A 21,797-nucleotide genomic window follows, 5' to 3' on the forward strand; every position below is an offset into this window, starting at 1 on the left:
CGTCTGCTAAAGTAATCAAGCATTGACGATAGATGACTCTTTTTAAAGCAAATCGCTTGAAATCATAGCGGCATGTATTTACTAAATACATCAAGTCGACACTAACAGTAGGGGTATGCCGGAAAATGCAAAACATGAATCCTAGAATATAAACACTCAATTGAACAAAGTTAAAGGTATGTATCTAATATATAAAAGCAATGTTCCTTTTAGCCCGTACGCACCATGATCAACGTGAATCAAACGTTTTAGTTTAGTCTTGATGTTTATCTATTAACAATGTAAATTTTGACAATGGTTTCTCCGAATCAAATCAAGATAATACATAATAATCATCAAAAATAATAATCGAACATGTGTAAAAAATGAATATCTATATTCATTTTACCCATTTATATTTATATATAAATGGCACAATAGACTGTTATAAATTTCTCATGTATTTACATAATTATCTGAACTTGTCATGGAACTACAATTCTGACACAGTAAAATCCTGTATACCAGTTTCATAAATGATCGTTCAAATATTCAATGCAAATTGAGTATCAAGATGCAATGTTCAATAATATCACAATTGTTTACTTAACGAACTCAATAACCTGTCAATTTCAGCATTATGACGTTTGGAAATCCTATAACAAAGTAGAAAATATTAATCATTTCTTAAAACGAATCGGTTAAAAGTAATCTTATCTCGAACAGCTCGAATATTAAAATATTTGCATGTGTGTAAAATTACTTTAATCAATTTCTATCTATTTCATGATACGTTAAAATGTTACAGTTGCATTATTGCTAAGCGTGCTGCATGCACCTAAATCAATGTAAAACTACATGACATGCTTAAAACCCACAAACAAAACAACATACTATGTGATTTCAAAAAGTTGATAATTTTGATATTTGAAAGTAAAAGCACAAAAACAAAACGTTCTACTGCTCAGGTATTTGCCAATGACATCATTGATCTATCTATTGTTTAATAAAGGATGAATTAATGCATGAATGTAATCGCCTAAAGTCCAATATTGCATTCATTCACTATTATTCTGTTATGTTAAAGTTTTATATGACGTAACATTCATGTGCGAGAATATCATCGAAAGCTTAAAATTTGGCATTTCTTGCAACAATACCAAATTAATGAAGTCAACATGAGCACAAATATAGAAAAAAAATCTAAAAAAAAAAAAAAAAAAAAATCGCCAAAGGATAAAAAATCGGAGATCAAAGTGTGCTGCGCGTGCATGACCCGAGTGGCCGTTCACTAACAAACAAACACGTTGTCACGAACAAGTGGTCGAACGAAGATACACACAAAAGAAATATTGCGGAGCGACAAAGGAGAAATCATGCGATCTCCGCGATAAAATAGCGGATATTCAATGGCTTTCCGTTGAATGAAACATATAACCATAAGCTTTGCATTTGCTGCGCATGTCAACCGGAAGGCGAAAAAGCGAAAAAGCGAAAAAGCGAAAAAGCGAAAAAATACCGCGAAAAAGCGCCGGATTGTGGGACGAAAACGTTTTCGCTTTTTCGCTTGCATTTTGTCGCTTTTTCGCGTTTTTGCTATTTCGCTTTTTCGCTTTTTCGTGTTAGTTTAACGCGAAAAAGCGAAGCGAAATTTTAACATTAGATTTTCGCTTTTTCGCGGTTTTTCCATGGCGAAAAAGCGAAAATGGCACAAATCAGCCACCATACATACCTGTTCCATGAATAAAAACAATTGTTATGCAATTGTTATATCTTATATCATAATTTTAATTTTTTCGTATATCTTTTCGTATAACTAGTTATTTCGTAATATTTATAACCCTATCGTTAGCTGTGCGGTTTGTATCGCACAGTTGTGCAGTTTGTATCGCACATCGCACATTTGTGCGCACGATGTCTGCACGGTGTGCGCACGATGTTTTTGGAACGTTGTGCGATCACACAACTGTACCAACACACTGGTGGTCTGAGGACTAGTCAAGGTTGGACTACTAGACTGACATGTATACAACACTCTATACTCACAATCTAGGTATAGCAACACACTTGTGGTCTGAGGACTGGTCAGGGCTGGACTACTAGACTGACATGTATACAACAATCTATACTCACAATCTAGGTATACCAAGACACTGATGGTCTGGGGACTGGTCAGGGCTGGACTACTGGACTGGCATGTATACAACACTCTATACCACAACCTAGGTATACCAACACACTGGTGGTCTGAGGACTGGTCAGGGCTGTACTACTGGACTGGCATGTATACAACACTCTATACTCACAATCTAGGTATACCAACACACTGGTGGTCTGAGGACTGGTCAGGGCTGGACTACTGGACTGGCATGTATACAATACTCTATACCACAACCTAGGTATACCAACACACTGGTGGTCTGAGGACTGGTCAGGGCTGGACTACTGGACTGGCATGTATACAGCACTCTATACTCACAATCTAGGTATACCAACACACTGGTGGTCTGAGGACTGGTCAGGGCTGGACTACTAGACTGACATGTATACAAAACTCTATACTCATAATCTAGGTATACCAACACACTGGTGGTCTGAGGACTGGTCAGGGCTGGACTACTAGACTGACACGTATACAGCACTCTATACTCACAATCAAGGTATACAAGTTCAAGTTCAAGTTCAAGTTCATTTATTACTTTGAGTCTTACGACTCATCAGTGTAAACATATGATATACGGGATATTTACATATATACAAAATGTTAAATTGACCACAGGAGAATGAACAAAGCAATAATATAATATAGTAGTAACATCAATCAATATTATTATTGCAATATATATATATATATATATCATGCTTGTGATCGGCACTTATTTGCCGCTAACAGATATTTCCCAACTCTTTAACATTATTTGTATTAAGTAATTGAGTAAGCTTATATACACTTGGATTATTTCTATAATAATATTTTAAATACTTTTGTCTTAAATCAGAATACCTAGTACAAACTAAAACAAAATGAAATTCGTCTTCTATATCATTAAGATTACATAGAGTACAAACTCTTTTACTTCTATCAATGCCAACATATCGCCCAGATTCAATATTCAACTTGTGAGCTGACAGTCTGAGCCGAGCAATTTTTTTCGTATAGCTGATATTAACTGATTTTGTTAGATACGATTATAATAGAATTTTATCATTTAATTCCCTGTAAAGCAAACCTTTCGACATATCTATAATAGCACTATATCCATTTTGATTAAAAATGTCAAATAATCTTTCCTTAATTATTGCAAAAGTAAAATCGTTTCCATTCTTGGCGTCCCAAATATAACCTAAGCCTAAGCGATTCAATTCATCTTTGATTTCACAGACCCATTGGTCCTTAAATAGGAGCATATTTTCATAACACGATTTCAATATACAATTTTCAGTATTGAGCCATTTAAACCAATATTTAAAAATTCTAAGTTTCCTTGTTATGTACAATGGATAACGGCCTAATTCGAAATATACCATCATATTTGGAGTAGATTTGCGCACACCTAGCAACCTTTTACAAAAATTGACATGAAGTTTTTCGATATTAGGGCCTTTATGGAATCCCCATACTTCTGAACCATAATTGACTATGCTACTGACAAATGTATCAAACACTGCTAATTGAGTCTCAATATTAAAATACTGTTTCTTACATACCCTCATTAATGCAAATAATGCTTTTCGACCTTGTTCAGATATTTTTTTCTGTGTTTGTTTAAATTTTCCATTATAATTCAATAAAACTCCTAGATAGTTGAATTCATTCACTATCTCTAAAACACACCCATCATATTTCCAATTTTCATTATCTTTCAATTTTCCCCCATTTCTAAAAACAACAATCTTTGTCTTGGAAGTGTTAACAGTTAGGCCCCACTTGGTAGTGTAATTAAGCAAGGAGTCTAGCATTTTTTAATTAGTTGTAAGTCAATTGAAGGACAGTTGTCTTCTATAAATTGCATTTCAAAATCGTTCACATATAATGAAAATAACAGAGGAGACAAAATTTCTCCTTGAAAAAGACCGATATTACAGTAAAAAAAATCTGAGTAAACGCCATTGTTTTTTACACAACATCTCACATCTTTGTAAAGTGATCTGATAATATTTAACATTTTACCTTCGATACCTTCTTTTATTAACTTGTACCATAAATTCTGTCCATTTATCATGTCAAAAGCTTTGGTATAGTCGATGAAACAGCAGTATAGACGTTTTTTTACTTTTAAGAGTACGATAATCAACGCCTGTAATGTAAATAAAGCATCTGTCGTTGAAAGATTCCGCTTGAATCCAAACTGAGCATCAGTTATCTTGTTGTGCTCCATGTCGATTTTCACTAACCTATCATTTAATTAAGACGTAAAAAGTTTACCAATACAACTGACGATTGAAATACCTAGTTATCAGGGTTATTGGATCGCCTTTCTTAAATGCTGGAGCAATATTTCCAACTGACCATGTACGAGGATAAATACCTGATTTAAAACTATTGTTAAAAAGTATAACAAGACAAGGTACAAACACTTCAGAACAATGGATAAAATACTCATTCATCATTTTATCGATACCACACGCTTTGTTGGATTTAAGTTTTCGGATTGCACATTCTATTTCAAAACCTGTAATATCGACATCAAGTTCATCAAACACTGGAGTATGAATGGGTATGTCATCATACTGGTTCATATAATTATTAATACTTTCATCAGTTTTTATTTCAGAGGATGCAATATTGCAGAAGTTTTTTTGAAATTCTTCTAGAGATATCTTCTGTGAATTAACCGACTTACTTTTTCTGAATTGCTTATAAAACCGTTTTGAGTTATATTTTCTAAGATATTCTAACATATTTCCCTGGTGAAGCTGATATTCACGCTTAAAAAATTATTTACAGCATTATTGATACCCCTTTCGCTAAGATCAGAGTCATTACATAGTTCAAATAGCTCAGTAGAATTTGCCAGAAGTATCTCTTTGATCGACTGTTTTTCGTTCTCATTCCATTTTACAGTTATTCTATAGGATTTGGATTCTATATCAACAGTTTCTTTCATAACGGAAAATAACGAAGGTAATGTGAACGACACAGGGGAGTGGTCAGAAAAATGATTAAATACACCAGATTCGAACTGTGCTATGGACTTTATCAAAGCATCAGGAACTAAAACATAATCAATAAGACTGGCTCCATTGTTACTGAAAAACGTATAATGGCCATTACCATCACCAGCATGTCTACCGTTTAAAATTTTGAGACCAGTGGTTTTACAGAGAGACAAAAGTTGTCTTCCGAACTGGTTAACATAGAGGTCCATATTTGCCCGTGTACAAACATTAGAATCAGGGAGGTATTCGAATATATTGGATAATACATGGGCTGAAAATTCACTTACTTTATCAAAGGCAATATAGTCCTCAGATTGACCAGTACGGCTGTTAAAATCACCTATTGCTAAAACATCACCAAACTCTTTATGTTTACCTACAGTTTCCTCTAGTAATACAAACAGATCTAAATCATTCTTTGCATAGTACGTGCTATTCACAGGAGGGAAATAATTAACAATTACATAGATATCCCTTCTAGACGTATATAACAGTTTGATTACACTAATGCTGTCTATAACAGTTTCCACTACACGACATTTCTCGCCTATGCAAGATTTGATATATATTACTATGCCTCCTCCTCTACCATGGAGCCTAGGTATGACACAATCAGTATACCCTGTGATAGAGATGTCATCTTCACTGCTAATCCAACATTCGTATAAACATACAATGTCATATTTACATAAAATGCTCAAGTAGTCTTGATCATTAAGTTTATCAACAAGTGATCTGCAAACGTTCCATGATAGAACGTTAACAGTAGAGAGTTCACTCTCCTCCTCATCCTATACAGTCTTTGGGATGGTTTCACCTGATGATACCAACACACTGGTGGTCTGAGGACTGATCAGGGCTGGACTACTAGACTGACATGTATACAACACCTTATACTCACAATCTAGGTATAGCAACACACTGGTGGTCTGAGGACTGATCAGGGCTGGACTACTAGACTGACATGTATACAACACCTTATACTCACAATCTAGGTATAGCAACACACTGGTGGTCTGAGGACTGATCAGGGCTGGACTACTAGACTGACATGTATACAACACCTTATACTCACAATCTAGGTATACCAAGACACTGATGGTCTGATAACTGGTCAGGGACTGGACTGGACTGACATGTATATATAGATTATTGTAGGAAGGTTCTTTTCGTCGACCCAGCAACAAATGAACAATTGCAAGTGGTGAAGTCATTTCAGATGTTATTTATTCGTTGAACTATAATGATTGAATTTAATTGACCTTGAATTGAAGTCCCTTAAATGTATGAATAATAATAATAATGATAATAATTACTAAACGATACCTGTACATGATAAAATTCACACTCGAATACACCTAAAAAATCACACACTTGCAAAGGAAGATCGATCGATCGGATGGAAAAAGGCAGATATGAAACAATTAAATTGCTAGATTGAAATAAATAAATAATGATTTTTAAACGTGATTTTTTACAGCATAGATAGATTTGAAATATAATTTCTTGAATTGAACTACTTTAACTTAAACTTACCCTTTGTATGTTCGGAGGACATTAATTCTTTAAAAAAAATATGTATGATCGATATAACGTGTGTCTGGTTCAAATCAAAGATTAGGGGAAAAGGAAATAAAGATTATGCGGGAAAAGGAGGAAAGAATTAGACAGCGCATTTCAAGGGCAAAGCGGCATTGTCTGTTACATACAATACCTACACACAACAATAGTATACCTATTCGGGGCCTACTAATAGTTCGTTTTATCAAAATAATAATTCGTTTTATCGAAACACAATTTTGTTTTGCAGTCTACCTGTGTTTCCATGGCGGGTTCTCGTTTGGAGATGTTAAGAAATTATTTCTCATTGGGGTTCAAGCACGACGAAATTAAATTAATTGGTTTTTAAAGCATAAACATGGATTTACCCCGAGTAGTACACAGCTGATAAGGATTTTGTAAAGTAAAGGTACGTACAGGTATCAACATGGACCAGATGTTATGGACGTTAATCTGGACATAGGGGATTCGGTATAATGCATGGATATCGTTGGATGTATAAGAAAAATGATAGCTTAAAACAGTGTATACATAACATCCCAATGCAGACTATCTGTAGAATTAATGTGTGCGTGTTTCTTCATCGACATATATCGAATATTTGAAATGGAGCTTAACATTATCTATTGAACATATCGTGATGAGGTAGCTAAACAGTGAAAGAGCACATACATATGTACATTTGTAATTAACTCATTCGCTTTCGGGATGTAGTACTTCGACTAAACCTCAGTTGTGTTTTAACTATAACACGTTTATATCTTTTTTTCTGTTCATAAAGATGAAATTATACCTTTTTTTCTGTTTTTTTTAGATAGATGAAATTCCAAAATGGGAAAGAATGAAAATAATCTATTTTTATTTTTTTTTCAAATGGCGAAACTTCACCATTCTCTGGTATTTCAGACAACTCCCTCTCAGGCCGATTTGAAGCATTGTTTATTTCTAATAGACTGATAAGATCCTGGTTTTCTTTTTACTTCAGCACCAACCATATATTTCTGTAGGTCGAACATTCGGTTTGTCTTTTCGTCAAAACAAATGTTAACAAGCTTGTTACTTTTCAAGTGGTACTAAATGTACAGAAGGTCAAAATCAAGGTGATCATTTGATCAAACTGTATGGCCATTTTCCCCAGCGTGCTACAAGTCAAATATCCGTTCTCTATGTCACTTGGATATGGAGAAGAAGACGGTTTAATATTTAGCCTATTTTGCCACTATGACCTTGAATAGAGGTCAATGACATTCATTTGAACACACTTGGTAACCCCTTGTCCAAGAATGGTAGGGCTCAATATTAGCTTCCGGGCCTTACGCCTATTGAGAAGCTAAAATGTAAATAGTTTAAGTATGCACGAAGGACGACGACGGACAAAGAATGACTAATTCACTTGAGACTTCGTCACGGGTGACGAAAAATTCATGTATACAAGAAAGCTGTTTTCAATACGAAACATTTGTGACTGTTTCACAGTTTTTAAACGATCAATGTCTCGAGGTACGTTATGTCATCTTCATGTTTTCACACACGAACGAATCTCCATTGCAATAATTAGCGTCGTTGATAGCAGTTTGTGGCAAACATGTACTTCTGCATCACCTTTGTGTTGAAATTATCCTCTGTATGTGTCGTTTATAATAATGATATATAAATCATGTCCAATTCTAGATAACCACGAATCGGAGAAGTACATAGGTTTTTAAAAGCTAAACGTAAGTTTGAAAAGAATATATAAGAAAACATATATATCACAGTTTTATGTGTAATGTTCAATACTCGCGTAACTCACGAAATTTTTTTATTATATAAATAACCATTTATCTTCTAATCAGTATTGTTATTCTTAAAGAGTAAAATATGTTCCCTCGACATATTGTTGTACATGTTCCTTATAGCGGTTGAACTCTAGCATTAGAGTCGTTCAGGCTAAACAATAACAGTAATTACATTTGTATATTATGAATAAAACTAGTGTCATACTACCCGAGATGTCAAAATAACTAATATCTCAATTGTAACGAGAGGTCTCTAGACTCAATGATAAGAATTTATCTAAGAAATCTGAATCGACTTGTAAACTGTACACCACTTCAGTGTGCATGAGGCTGTTGTATAGCCGTAAAGCTCTGACCTTTTTTTTCATTTTTGTTACACCACGAGCGTGAGCAAACTGACAAACTTGTTTTGAGTACTGAACTTCCTGGTTTATTATAAAGGCCGTATTTATACATGGTTCGGATAGATCATCAACAGCATGTTTCCAGCTGCAGTGTGGACACTAATTCTGTTGCAGATAGTACGAGGTAAGTGTTATGTTTTTTGTTTCCCCGAATTCATTAGATATCGCTTACATATAACATATAACCACTTCAGTTTGATAGACCTCTGATTTTAACTTTCTTCTACATTTACAATGTACGTACATGTAGGAGTTATTTCCCCTATATTACAGTATATGAGGCGCAATCCAACAACTAGGTGGTATTTCTCCGTGGGTCTCATGTAGATTGTAGTCAAGCAAGAGAACTAATGACTGATGAAGTTTAAGTTGTCAGTTGTCGGTTACCTGATGTGATCTCTGATGAATGTACATAAAGGTGTTAGTGTAGTTTACCTGAGGTAATCACTGATGACTCTACATAAAGGTGTTACGTGTAGTTTACCTGAGGTAATCACTGATGACTCTACATAAAGGAGTTACGTGTAGTTTACCTGAGGTAATCACTGATGACTCTACATAAAGGTGTTAGTGTAGTTTACCTGAGGTAATCACTGATGACTCTATATAAAGGTGTTAGTGTAGTTTACCTGAGGTAATCACTGATGACTCTATATAAAGGTGTTAGTGTAGTTTACCTGAGGTAATCACTGATGACTCTACATAAAGGTGTTAGTGTAGTTTACCTGAGGTAATCACTGATGACTCTACATAAAGGTGTTAGTGTAGTTTACCTGAGGTAATCACTGATGACTCTACATAAAGGAGTTACGTGTAGTTTACCTGAGGTAATCACTGATGACTCTATATCAAGGTGTTAGTGTAGTTTACCTGATGTAATCACTGATGACTCTATATAAAGGAGTTACGTGTAGTTTACCTAAGGTAATCACTGATGACTCTACATAAAGGTGTTAGTGTAGTTTACCTGAGGTAATCACTGATGACTCTACATAAAGGTGTTAGTGTAGTTTACCTAAGGTAATCACTGATGACTCTACATAAAGAGTTACGTGTAGTTTACCTGAGGTAATCACTGATGACTCTATATAAAGGTGTTAGTGTAGTTTACCTGAGGTAATCACTGATGACGCTATATAAAGGTGTTAGTGTAGTTTACCTGAGGTAATCACTGATGACGCTATATAAAGGTGTTAGTGTAGTTTACCTGAGGTAATCACTGATGACGCTATATAAAGGAGTTACGTGTAGTTTACCTGAGGTAATCACTGATGACTCTATATAAAGGTGTTAGTGTAGTTTACCTGAGGTAATCACTGATGACGCTATATAAAGGTGTTAGTGTAGTTTACCTAAGGTAATCACTGATGACTCTATATAAAGGTGTTAGTGTAGTTTACCTGAGGTAATCACTGATGACTCTACATAAAGGAGTTACGTGTAGTTTACCTAAGGTAATCACTGATGACTCTATATAAAGGTGTTAGTGTAGTTTACCTGAGGTAATCACTGATGACTCTATATAAAGGTGTTAGTGTAGTTTACCTGAGGTAATCACTGATGACTCTATATAAGGTGTTAGTGTAGTTTACCTGAGGTAATCACTGATGACTCTACATAAAGGTGTTAGTGTAGTTTACCTGAGGTAATCACTGATGACTCTACATAAAGGAGTTACGTGTAGTTTACCTGAGGTAATCACTGATGACTCTATATAAAGGTGTTAGTGTAGTTTACCTGAGGTAATCACTGATGACTCTACATAAAGGAGTGACGTGTAGTTTACCTGAGGTAATCACTGATGACTCTATATAAAGGTGTTAGTGTAGTTTACCTGAGGTAATCACTGATGACTCTACATAAAGGAGTGACGTGTAGTTTACCTGAGGTAATCACTGATGACTCTATATAAAGGTGTTAGTGTAGTTTACCTGAGGTAATCACTGATGACTCTATATAAAGGTGTTAGTGTAGTTTACCTGAGGTAATCACTGATGATTTGACATAAAGGTGTTAGTGTAGTTTACCTGAGGTAATCACTGATGACTCTATATAAAGGTGTTAGTGTAGTTTACCTGAGGTAATCACTGATGACTCTATATAAAGGTGTTAGTGTAGTTTACCTGAGGTAATCACTGATGATTTGACATAAAGGAGTTACGTGTAGTTTACCTAAGGTAATCACTGATGACTCTATATCAAGGTGTTAGTGTAGTTTACCTGAGGTAATCACTGATGACTCTATATAAAGGTGTTAGTGTAGTTTACCTGAGGTAATCACTGATGACTCTATATAAGGTGTTAGTGTAGTTTACCTGAGGTAATCACTGATGACTCTATATAAAGGTGTTAGTGTAGTTTACCTGAGGTAATCACTGATGACTCTACATAAAGGAGTTACGTGTAGTTTACCTGAGGTAATCACTGATGACTCTATATAAAGGTGTTAGTGTAGTTTACCTGAGGTAATCACTGATGACTCTATATAAAGGTGTTAGTGTAATTTACCTGAGGTAATCACTGATGACTCTACATAAAGGTGTTAGTGTAGTTTACCTGAGGTAATCACTGATGACTCTATATAAAGGTGTTAGTGTAGTTTACCTGAGGTAATCACTGATGACTCTACATAAAGGTGTTAGTGTAGTTTACCTGAGGTAATCACTGATGACTCTACATGAAGGAGTTACGTGTAGTTTACCTGAGGTAATCACTGATGACTCTATATAAAGGTGTTAGTGTAGTTTACCTGAGGTAATCACTGATGACTCTACATAAAGGAGTTACGTGTAGTTTACCTAAGGTAATCACTGATGACTCTATATAAAGGTGTTAGTGTAGTTTACCTGAGGTAATCACTGATGACTCTATATAAAGGTGTTAGTGTAGTTTACCTGAGGTAATCACTGATGACTCTACATAAAGGTGTTAGTGTAGTTTACCTGAGGTAATCACTGATGACTCTATATAAAGGTGTTAGTGTAGTTTACCTAAGGTAATCACTGATGACTCTATATAAAGGAGTTACGTGTAGTTTACCTGAGGTAATCACTGATGACTCTACATAAAGGAGTTACGTGTAGTTTACCTGAGGTAATCACTGATGACTCTATATAAAGGTGTTAGTGTAGTTTACCTGAGGTAATCACTGATGACTCTATATAAAGGTGTTAGTGTAGTTTACCTGAGGTAATCACTGATGACTCTACATAAAGGTGTTAGTGTAGTTTACCTGAGGTAATCACTGATGACTCTACATAAAGGTGTTACGTGTAGTTTACCTGAGGTAATCACTGATGACTCTATATAAAGGTGTTAGTGTAGTTTACCTGAGGTAATCACTGATGACTCTACATAAAGGAGTTACGTGTAGTTTACCTAAGGTAATCACTGATGACTCTATATAAAGGTGTTAGTGTAGTTTACCTGAGGTAATCACTGATGACTCTATATAAAGGAGTTACGTGTAGTTTACCTGAGGTAATCACTGATGACTCTATATAAAGGTGTTAGTGTAGTTTACCTGAGGTAATCACTGATGACTCTATATAAAGGTGTTAGTGTAGTTTACCTGAGGTAATCACTGATGACTCTACATAAAGGAGTTACGTGTAGTTTACCTAAGGTAATCACTGATGACTCTATATAAAGGTGTTAGTGTAGTTTACCTGAGGTAATCACTGATGACTCTATATAAAGGTGTTAGTGTAGTTTACCTGAGGTAATCACTGATGACTCTACATAAAGGTGTTAGTGTAGTTTACCTGAGGTAATCACTGATGACTCTACATAAAGGTGTTAGTGTAGTTTACCTGAGGTAATCACTGATGACTCTATATAAAGGTGTTAGTGTAGTTTACCTGAGGTAATCACTGATGACTCTATATAAAGGTGTTAGTGTAGTTTACCTGAGGTAATCACTGATGACGCTATATAAAGGTGTTAGTGTAGTTTACCTGAGGTAATCACTGATGACTCTATATAAAGGAGTTACGTGTAGTTTACCTGAGGTAATCACTGATGACTCTATATAAAGGTGTTAGTGTAGTTTACCTGAGGTAATCACTGATGACTCTACATAAAGGTGTTAGTGTAGTTTACCTGAGGTAATCACTGATGACTCTACATAAAGGTGTTACGTGTAGTTTACCTGAGGTAATCACTGATGACTCTATATAAAGGTGTTAGTGTAGTTTACCTGAGGTAATCACTGATGACTCTACATAAAGGAGTTACGTGTAGTTTACCTAAGGTAATCACTGATGACTCTATATAAAGGTGTTAGTGTAGTTTACCTGAGGTAATCACTGATGACTCTATATAAAGGAGTTACGTGTAGTTTACCTGAGGTAATCACTGATGACTCTATATAAAGGTGTTAGTGTAGTTTACCTGAGGTAATCACTGATGACTCTATATAAAGGTGTTAGTGTAGTTTACCTGAGGTAATCACTGATGACTCTACATAAAGGAGTTACGTGTAGTTTACCTAAGGTAATCACTGATGACTCTATATAAAGGTGTTAGTGTAGTTTACCTGAGGTAATCACTGATGACTCTATATAAAGGTGTTAGTGTAGTTTACCTGAGGTAATCACTGATGACTCTACATAAAGGTGTTAGTGTAGTTTACCTGAGGTAATCACTGATGACTCTACATAAAGGTGTTACGTGTAGTTTACCTGAGGTAATCACTGATGACTCTATATAAAGGTGTTAGTGTAGTTTACCTGAGGTAATCACTGATGACTCTACATAAAGGAGTTACGTGTAGTTTACCTGAGGTAATCACTGATGACTCTATATAAAGGTGTTAGTGTAGTTTACCTGAGGTAATCACTGATGACTCTATATAAAGGTGTTAGTGTAGTTTACCTGAGGTAATCACTGATGACTCTATATAAAGGTGTTAGTGTAGTTTACCTGAGGTAATCACTGATGACTCTATATAAAGGTGTTAGTGTAGTTTACCTGAGGTAATCACTGATGACTCTATATAAAGGATGTTAGTGTAGTTTACCTGAGGTAATCACTGATGACTCTACATAAAGGTGTTAGTGTAGTTTACCTGAGGTAATCACTGATGACTCTATATAAAGGTGTTAGTGTAGTTTACCTGAGGTAATCACTGATGACTCTACATAAAGGTGTTAGTGTAGTTTACCTGAGGTAATCACTGATGACTCTACATAAAGGTGTTAGTGTAGTTTACCTGAGGTAATCACTGATGACTCTACATAAAGGTGTTAGTGTAGTTTACCTGAGGTAATCACTGATGACTCTACATAAAGGAGTTACGTGTAGTTTACCTGAGGTAATCACTGATGACTCTACATAAAGGTGTTAGTGTAGTTTACCTGAGGTAATCACTGATGACTCTACATAAAGGAGTTACGTGTAGTTTACCTGAGGTAATCACTGATGACTCTATATAAAGGTGTTAGTGTAGTTTACCTGAGGTAATCACTGATGACTCTATATAAAGGTGTTAGTGTAGTTTACCTGAGGTAATCACTGATGACTCTACATAAAGGTGTTAGTGTAGTTTACCTGAGGTAATCACTGATGACTCTATATAAAGGTGTTAGTGTAGTTTACCTGAGGTAATCACTGATGACTCTATATAAAGGAGTTACGTGTAGTTTACCTGAGGTAATCACTGATGACTCTATATAAAGGTGTTAGTGTAGTTTACCTGAGGTAATCACTGATGACTCTATATAAAGGTGTTAGTGTAGTTTACCTGAGGTAATCACTGATGACTCTATATAAAGGTGTTAGTGTAGTTTCCTTGAGGTAATCACTGATGACTCTATATAAAGGAGTTACATGTAGTTTACCTGAGGTAATCACTGATGACTCTACATAAAGGTGTTAGTGTAGTTTACCTGAGGTAATCACTGATGACTCTACATAAAGGTGTTAGTGTAGTTTACCTGAGGTAATCACTGATGACTCTACATAAAGGAGTTACGTGTAGTTTACCTGAGGTAATCACTGATGACTCTACATAAAGGTGTTAGTGTAGTTTACCTGAGGTAATCACTGATGACTCTACATAAAGGAGTTACGTGTAGTTTACCTGAGGTAATCACTGATGACTCTATATAAAGGTGTTAGTGTAGTTTACCTGAGGTAATCACTGATGACTCTACATAAAGGAGTTACGTGTAGTTTACCTAAGGTAATCACTGATGACTCTATATAAAGGTGTTAGTGTAGTTTACCTGAGGTAATCACTGATGACTCTATATAAAGGAGTTACGTGTAGTTTACCTAAGGTAATCACTGATGACTCTATATAAGGTGTTAGTGTAGTTTACCTGAGGTAATCACTGATGACTCTACATAAAGGTGTTAGTGTAGTTTACCTGAGGTAATCACTGATGACTCTACATAAAGGAGTTACGTGTAGTTTACCTGAGGTAATCACTGATGACTCTATATAAAGGTGTTAGTGTAGTTTACCTGAGGTAATCACTGATGACTCTACATAAAGGAGTGACGTGTAGTTTACCTGAGGTAATCACTGATGACTCTATATAAAGGTGTTAGTGTAGTTTACCTGAGGTAATCACTGATGACTCTACATAAAGGAGTGACGTGTAGTTTACCTGAGGTAATCACTGATGACTCTATATAAAGGTGTTAGTGTAGTTTACCTGAGGTAATCACTGATGACTCTATATAAAGGTGTTAGTGTAGTTTACCTGAGGTAATCACTGATGACTTGACATAAAGGTGTTAGTGTAGTTTACCTGAGGTAATCACTGATGACTCTATATAAAGGTGTTAGTGTAGTTTACCTGAGGTAATCACTGATGACTCTATATAAAGGTGTTAGTGTAGTTTACCTGAGGTAATCACTGATGACTCTATATAAAGGTGTTAGTGTAGTTTACCTGAGGTAATCACTGATGACTCTATATAAAGGTGTTAGTGTAGTTTACCTGAGGTAATCACTGATGACTCTATATAAAGGTGTTAGTGTAGTTTACCTGAGGTAATCACTGATGACTCTACATAAAGGTGTTAGTGTAGTTTACCTGAGGTAATCACTGATGACTCTATATAAAGGTGTTAGTGTAGTTTACCTGAGGTAATCACTGATGACTCTATATAAAGGTGTTAGTGTAGTTTACCTGAGGTAATCACTGATGACTCTACATAAAGGTGTTAGTGTAGTTTACCTGAGGTAATCACTGATGACTCTATATAAAGGTGTTAGTGTAGTTTACCTGAGGTAATCACTGATGACTCTATATAAAGGAGTTACGTGTAGTTTACCTGAGGTAATCACTGATGACTCTATATAAAGGTGTTAGTGTAGTTTACCTGAGGTAATCACTGATGACTCTATATAAAGGAGTTACGTGTAGTTTACCTGAGGTAATCACTGATGACTCTACATAAAGGTGTTAGTGTAGTTTACCTGAGGTAATCACTGATGACTCTACATAAAGGAGTGACGTGTAGTTTACCTGAGGTAATCACTGATGACTCTATATAAAGGTGTTAGTGTAGTTTACCTGAGGTAATCACTGATGACTCTACATAAAGGAGTGACGTGTAGTTTACCTGAGGTAATCACTGATGACTCTATATAAAGGTGTTAGTGTAGTTTACCTGAGGTAATCACTGATGACTCTATATAAAGGTGTTAGTGTAGTTTACCTGAGGTAATCACTGATGATTTGACATAAAGGTGTTAGTGTAGTTTACCTGAGGTAATCACTGATGACTCTATATAAAGGTGTTAGTGTAGTTTACCTGAGGTAATCACTGATGACTCTACATAAAGGTGTTAGTGTAGTTTACCTGAGGTAATCACTGATGACTCTACATAAAGGTGTTAGTGTAGTTTACCTGAGGTAATCACTGATGACTCTACATAAAGGTGTTAGTGTAGTTTACCTGAGGTAATCACTGATGACTCTATATAAAGGTGTTAGTGTAGTTTACCTAAGGTAATCACTGATGACTCTACATAAAGGTGTTAGTGTAGTTTACCTGAGGTAATCACTGATGACTCTACATAAAGGAGTTACGTGTAGTTTACCTGAGGTAATCACTGATGACTCTATATAAAGGTGTTAGTGTAGTTTACCTGAGGTAATCACTGATGACTCTACATAAAGGTGTTAGTGTAGTTTACCTGAGGTAATCACTGATGACTCTATATAAAGGTGTTAGTGTAGTTTACCTGAGGTAATCACTGATGACTCTACATAAAGGTGTTAGTGTAGTTTACCTGATTGTTTATCTAATAATACTTCATTGAATCACTTTGTTTCTTTAATCTCATTTGTTTGCTATGATTTTATGCATTTATTATCATTTGAAATAATCCCAATACATTTTATTTGAATGGTTACTTACTTTTCCATCAGTTTTTCTTTCTTGCACACAGTACACCTATACAACACGTCACACAGCCTAGGGTAACAAGAGTGGAGACTTGGGCTCATATCATATTTAGGGCGCTGTTAGGTAAAACAGCAGAACTCTTTTAATTGCAAATCCTTGTGAAATAGCCATTTATTTATTCAATAATGTATCTAACTTATTTTGCAACTTGTTGATTACAACATCAGTTATAATTCAAACCAACATGCTCACAGTGTATAATCGATTTGTACTACTAGCTGCGAAATTTGAGTTTGTACGCGTAGCTGTGAGTTATGAAGCGGTGAAACGATCACATGGCGCTCATTCTGCGTTGGACACAGGCAAGTTCAACACTTATTCATATGTCTTTTTGTGTACCAATTTTTTAAAAGCTAACCATAGTGTGAAGATAGATAATGTATGCATCACTTGCTAATTTCTTAACAACGTAAGTTATATATTTCACGTAAAATATCTCTTCTGATCCGAAAAAACTCATAGCCAAAAACCACCAACACCAGGGAAGAGATCATATTGATAAAAGAACGAATGGTTTTAGACATCCATAAACATCGGAATCCGTTCCGTAATTATGTTCAGATATATATAGCAAAAATGTGCATGCATGATTGTGACTGAAATATGAATAATACGAGATCAAATACATGCTCATGCGACAGAAAATTGTACGATCAGCTGTAAGGTTTGTGTACGATCAGCTGTTGAAATATTGAGAGTTTTTGTACGATCAGCTGCTGAAATGACGAGTTATTTTTGTACGATCAGTTGATATTATTTAGAATTAATTTAGTGTATTTGCCCTCTTTGCAGACATCACACTTGTCATTCAAGAACTGATGGCAGCCACATTTGCATGTTATTATTGTGCGGACAAATTCAATATTTTTGCAGAAACAATTGACCACGCCATTATTAACCACAGTAACTCTATACTAAAAGTGAAACTTTTTCATAACCACGGACACAAGCTTATTGAGAACACAAAAAACTACAACATCATCCCTGCATATTTGGAAGACAAAATTATTGTCCCAATCAATGATACATTAACAGTAAAAATTTCTTGGCGCCCTTCAACTTTATCTCCTTGGCAAACGCTGAAAAAATTTAGATGGCAGTTGACCCCTAAGAAATTAGACTTCGAAACTGCAAAAGAATTGGTAGAGGATCAAACCGATGTTCAAGAAAGTAATGATTTAGACCAAACGTTACACAATTCCTTTGCCAACATATCTATCAATGAGGCGTCGAAGGAAGAAACGCCTAATGACGTCAGAGTTGATGACGTACACTTTGTGGAAAAAACCGCGACATCGTTCGAATCGGTTATCTCCGAAAAATCTCAAGTGTTTGAAAATGAACCTTTAACAGTTCTTACTGAAATGCTACCGGATGTTATTGATACTCTGAAAATCTCTTGACATTTAGAAACATACATTAAGTTCAATAAACTAATAGTAGAACAAAAACTACCAATGAGAAATATTGCATACTTGTTATTCCAGGACGTTGTTCAGTGGTACTCTTTGGAAGACACCCGTTTGATGAGATACTCGCCAGCCGTTAAGCAGTTTTGGAGAATTGGCCTAAAACTTTTTAAAGGGAAATTTTTGAGTTTTATGTCGGGTTTGAAAAATAAGGGACAAGAAATAGATACATCAACTACCATTGACCCAGGTCTTTCAGAGATTAATTTCGCCGTTCCAAACCGAAATTGTCTTGAAGGTACGGATGTATCAAAGGAACTGTCAAATGTCAAGCCTCGAATTATTCATGAAATGATAAAAGTAGTACATGATGATTGATCGCTGATGCAAACATACAAAGTGTGTTTTGATGGTAAGAAGGTAAACACCGGCATTGACAGTGGTGATATGGGAGATATCAATTTGTGGGGATACGAAGGTCCTCCGACATTATCACAAAGACAAACGGCTCTAAATGATGACCTGAAACTTGTTCAAGAATTTGAGACCATCGTTTTATCATGTGAATGTAGGGAATTGTCTAGTTTAACAGATTCACTGGAGGATATAAAAGAAAATATCGTCACAAATGCTCAAAAGGTGATTACAACTCTTAGCCATAGGTTGAAAGAACTAAGACCTATCAAAACTAAAAATGTTATATCCTTGGAAAAGCTAAAATAATGTGTATCAATGACACAACAAAGAATAAGTATTCATTTGCAATAAGTGCTGTCAAAACATACATATACCGGCTGGAATCCTGTTTTGCACGAACACTGAACCTTATTGACAATTTGGGACGCATAGTTGCCATTCTACATAATGTTTCTTCACTATATTGCTCCGGCAGGGCGTTTGACCTAGGAAGTCAAAACAATGACTAAGCATTATAAACTCGAACCGCGAACAAATCTAGTGATTTCACAATGAGTACATTTACAAGTTCATGGTTCTGCAATTGAAAGTAAAACGCCTTTACTGGGATATCGCACTGAAAAGCAACATTAAGAAAAATCAAATGAAAAACATAAATCAAATAATTATGTACTTGGTTTGTCACCATCGGAGAGTTCTTCATCAGCAAATAAAAAAAAACACAAAAAAAATTATCAACACATCAGTAAAATGATTAATGAAGGACACCTGAACATTTTTTTGAGTGATAAGCCAAACTCGAGAAACATCTGTAAATTTTCCCACAACTTTTTCAGATGCCTGTTCTCTGCTCGTGCACAACCTGTTGGTGTTCTTTTAAGTTTTTTGAACTAGAAATTCAGTGGAACAGACTGGGCAGTGATATTTCTCTCTTTCTTCAGTACTACCACACACCTTTACATGATTAATTAAGCTGCTTTTGAACCTGAAAGTTGCCTTGCATTTGGGACAACTTTCTTCTAGTGCCTTATCGTGCGACGCAAGGTGCCCTCTATAGTTCCAAAGACTATTGTAGCCTTTTTCGCAAACCCCGCAAGTAAAGCGAAACTGCTGTTTGTGGTCTCGATTGACATGTTGTCGGAGACCTTCACTCGTTTTAAATTGCTTTCCACATTCAGAGCAAAGATATTCCTTTGACGCAGTAGATGATTTAGGAGGCTCAGGCTGAGCAGATGTACTGGTGTGAGTACGTTCATGGCGCTTTATGTTGTACCTTCGCTTACTTGTATAGTTACAATACTTGCAACTTAGCTCTGTTTCTATCGTCTCCTCATGAAAACTTTCATCCACACCTTCTAGCTCAAAAGAGTCATCCATTCTACAAGAAATGAAAATGTTTAAGCTTACTGCTGCTCACAACTGGTTGTACACACAACTCACAGCTAGGATTACAAAACATATTCCCATGTACACATAAACCGGACAGCTGACCGTACAGTTTGCAAATGAACCCACGGGGAAAGAAAGTTATACAATTTCCAATATATGATAGGTCAGCTTTATATAGAACCTAGAATATGTCAACTATTAACTGCAAATGTTATATATATATCCAAACTTCCAATGTATTCGTTAGTTTTAACATAGAATGAAGATTTTCGATTGATGACATTGATTTTACCAGTGAGCATAGCTACTTTCGCTTTCAAAAAAAGTGTTGATATGTCGTTTGTTCTAAACATACATTAAGATTGAACATAAACGAAGATGGTAAGTTCTCTACTGGACCACATGTCAGCATGCATTGCTGGAAATACGTATTGAAATTGTAGAATTTACCTTCTAAACTACCAGCCCTGCTGCCGCCGTGTTCAAAAGGTACCGCTTCGCAACTCGTAGCTACACGTACAAAACTCAAATTTCACAGCTAGTAGTACAAATCGATTATACACTGTGATGCTGTAAATGCCAATAAAAAAAATAATGATACCACACTCTCGATAATTAGATCGCCATGTATTCAGCAGTTGTGTGGTCTCATTGTGTCCTATGTATATATTGATGGGGTAAGTTGATTATCTACACACATACAACGCCTTTATTGATAGCATGTCACTCATTAACTTATGACAATCAAAGTCAAACACCAAAGCTCCCACACCCTCTTCCCCTTATATATATCACTATATAGTGCGATTTACATACATATCTTTGCTTTAGTATGTTAGGCGTATAACTGGTTATATACAGTAATCAAAAACCTCTCGAAAGGCATTGTTTGTGTAAAAACTAGTTAAGATATTTCCCATTTTAACCTATTCCACCATTGTTAGGTAAGATTAATGACTAAATGACTATTTTGTTCTATACACATTTGTTGTTAACAATGTTGTTCACGGAAAACCGACATTATTAGTTGTTCTGTGAGTAACATTGTTAATAGCAATGTCTATAAACAAAACGGTTTTTTTCAATGTAAAAAATGTAATGTTTAATCATAGGATCATCATCTTAGCAGCTACCAGTTGTCAGCTTGAGCTTATGTGAAAAAAATTACTGTTACTTGGCGTAGCTATTTTTTGTGCAAACTTTGGTTTCCTCAACCCTTTTATGGGTCTTGCCAGTGACTAATCTGTAACGTTTTTCACCCGGCGGCATAAAAC

General features: G+C 35.5%; 1 protein-coding gene across 7 annotated transcripts in view; it reads left to right on the top strand.

The window, feature by feature from the left end:
• The first annotated feature begins 8,862 nt into the window (after window positions 1-8,862).
• Window positions 8,863-21,797, top strand: part of LOC117316202 — a 37,626-nt gene continuing 24,691 nt past the window's right edge. For 5 of the 7 annotated variants that reach the window (XM_033870724.1, XM_033870726.1, XM_033870725.1 and 2 more), the window contains exon 1: window positions 8,863-9,005. In XM_033870724.1, the coding sequence (XP_033726615.1) occupies window positions 8,957-9,005 (49 nt within the window). In that variant the 5' untranslated portion in view covers window positions 8,863-8,956. The remainder of the gene's footprint in view (window positions 9,006-21,797) is intronic. The other 2 variants (XR_004529844.1, XR_004529843.1) reach the window with 2 other exon arrangements.

This window comes from Pecten maximus, chromosome 18 (genome assembly GCF_902652985.1).
Source record: "Pecten maximus chromosome 18, xPecMax1.1, whole genome shotgun sequence".
NCBI classification, from domain to species: domain Eukaryota; kingdom Metazoa; phylum Mollusca; class Bivalvia; order Pectinida; family Pectinidae; genus Pecten; species Pecten maximus.